The 1894-nt window shown below is 41.4% G+C and overlaps 1 protein-coding gene across 1 annotated transcript; it reads right to left on the minus strand.

The window, feature by feature from the left end:
• Positions 1-410: 410 nt before the first annotated feature.
• On the minus strand, positions 411-1602 carry LOC131259664 (stromal cell-derived factor 2). Its single transcript, XM_058261211.1, has 4 exons — positions 1475-1602; positions 1125-1323; positions 931-1058; positions 411-870 (listed from the first exon to the last, which is right to left on the minus strand). Exons 1-4 carry the CDS (start codon positions 1548-1550, stop codon positions 608-610), a joined length of 666 nt encoding a protein of 221 aa, XP_058117194.1. The 5' UTR covers positions 1551-1602; the 3' UTR covers positions 411-607.
• Positions 1603-1894: the final 292 nt, after the last annotated feature.

The following is a 1894-nucleotide window of genomic DNA, read 5'->3' on the forward strand; positions in this document are numbered from 1 at the left end:
CAATTGCATTGAATTGTTGCATGAGTATATACATTACCAATCTTATTTTATAATACAGTGGTGCCAGTTGGATTTCCAATATAAAGTTAGATTTTTTCCATGTTTTAGAATCAAGTTTGGTTAAAAATAAAAACCGTCTTGAAATTTATCAACAATGTGTATGTCCGCTTGGTGGTTCTCCCTTATCCCACTGTGCACTGCTTCGATTTCTCTTTCTCACTTCAGAATCTTGCTCTCAAACTCTCTCGACTCTTCGGAGAGTTTGAATAATCGAACATTTCTGTGTTCTTTTTTAATGTTTATATTTTCCCTTTAGTTTCCCCAATTCAAAAGTAGTGTATATTATGAATCATATTGAAACAACGTATATTAATGATAAGATGTAAAAAATAGACTCAACCATTACGTGTTCCGATTACTTCTTTTTAAGATCGTTTATTTTGCACATTGTTCTTAATAGAAACTATACAATCGTCCAGCACAGCAACGGGTGTGCTTGGCTGCAATTTTCCGCAGAAAAGAAGCTAATAAAATTGAGCTGTTTCGGATTTGATCTTCTTTTGCGCTATAAATAATAGTAGTGTCGGTGCAATATGCACGTTTCAGCTCACAGCTCCGTATGGATCCGCGCACCACTATCCTTCTCAGTCGGGTGAATGAAGAGACCTTCGGCAGCGACCCATTCCGTGCCGGAGTACGGATTTGGAAGTCCGATAACCTCCATCTGTCCGTTGATAGGCCGTCCGAAGGTTCGTCCAGACACGCCGAGATACATATCGGTGTCAATGTGCTGCAATCGCACCGGATTGGATCGCTGCCAGCTATCGCCCGAGCAAACCACCAACCAGTGGTCACCGGAGTCACCTTCGCCTGAAATTTTGGAGTCGATTATTGTCACTCAACTAGATGTTGCCGGGGTTCAAGCGTTACCTTGATCGTTTCCGTAAGCTGAAATCTCCTGATTTCCGGACAGGGGGCTTTGGAAATGATGCGAATGGAGGTTCTTGTTGGTGGCCAAATGGTGCAGGCGAATCGTGTCACCACACTTTACGGGTTCCCTATTCGACGAGTAAAGGATTAGTCATTAGGATTCCATTCGGTATGCCAGACACGATCATGCCTACCCTCGCTCGCAAGTTTTACCAGTAGCAGCCTTCACTGCCCAGTGACTGTTCACATCCTCCTGCAGCTCAGTCGCGGTTACCGATTGCTGCCCAGAACCTGTACCATATTTTACGTCATGGGAATGTAATCTCACTTTGTAGTCCACGTTTTGAAGCTTAAGCACCGTTCCGCATGTTACAAATCGGTTATTTCGGGCAGCTAAAAAAGTCAAAATCAGAAGATTTTCCATTAGTTGCCTCGTTCTAATCACAATGTAATCACTGACGTGGTCTTAGAATAAGGCTGACGCCGGCAAACAAACGCCACGGAACAACGTTCTTTCTATTGCTAAGTATGAATTAAAACATACCTTCTAAAATATCACTGATACAAACCAAACTAATAGCGAGGACTAGAAAGGAAGTTATGCTACTGTAGATAGTCATTTTTACGACAATTCGAGAGCAAACAGTACCACCATCCAAAACTGGGAGGAATCTAAAAGAGACTGCAATTGCTGACAGCACAATATTTGTGTCGATCCATTTGACAGCTTTGACAGCACGTCCGAGCCAAGGCACTTACATCCCAGCTGAACAACGTAGTGCATGCACCTTGGTAAGAACTTTGTTTCGAATTGACGGGTACACATCGATTTGCTTAGAAAAATAAACTTAATAGCTTGTGCTTAGTGTGTATGAATAAAGGGTGTCAAAAATATTTAAATATGAATTGCATAGTGAATAATAAATGATGAAAATGACTTTTTGAATAAAAACAAGTCGAAGCG

This window comes from Anopheles coustani, chromosome 3, assembly GCF_943734705.1.
Source record: "Anopheles coustani chromosome 3, idAnoCousDA_361_x.2, whole genome shotgun sequence".
Classification (NCBI taxonomy): Eukaryota; Metazoa; Arthropoda; class Insecta; order Diptera; family Culicidae; genus Anopheles; species Anopheles coustani.

Excerpts from the sequence above, each read along its gene's own strand:
- LOC131259664 (XM_058261211.1), bottom strand. The coding sequence starts at position 1,550 with ATGACTATCTACAGTAGCATAACTTCCTTTCTAGTCCTCGCTATTAGT. Across the intron at positions 1,324-1,474 it reads TATCAGTGATATTTTAGAAG|CTGCCCGAAATAACCGATTT; the intron begins GTATGTTTTAAT and ends TGACTTTTTTAG. Across the intron at positions 871-930 it reads AGCTTACGGAAACGATCAAG|GCGAAGGTGACTCCGGTGAC; the intron begins GTAACGCTTGAA and ends CCAAAATTTCAG.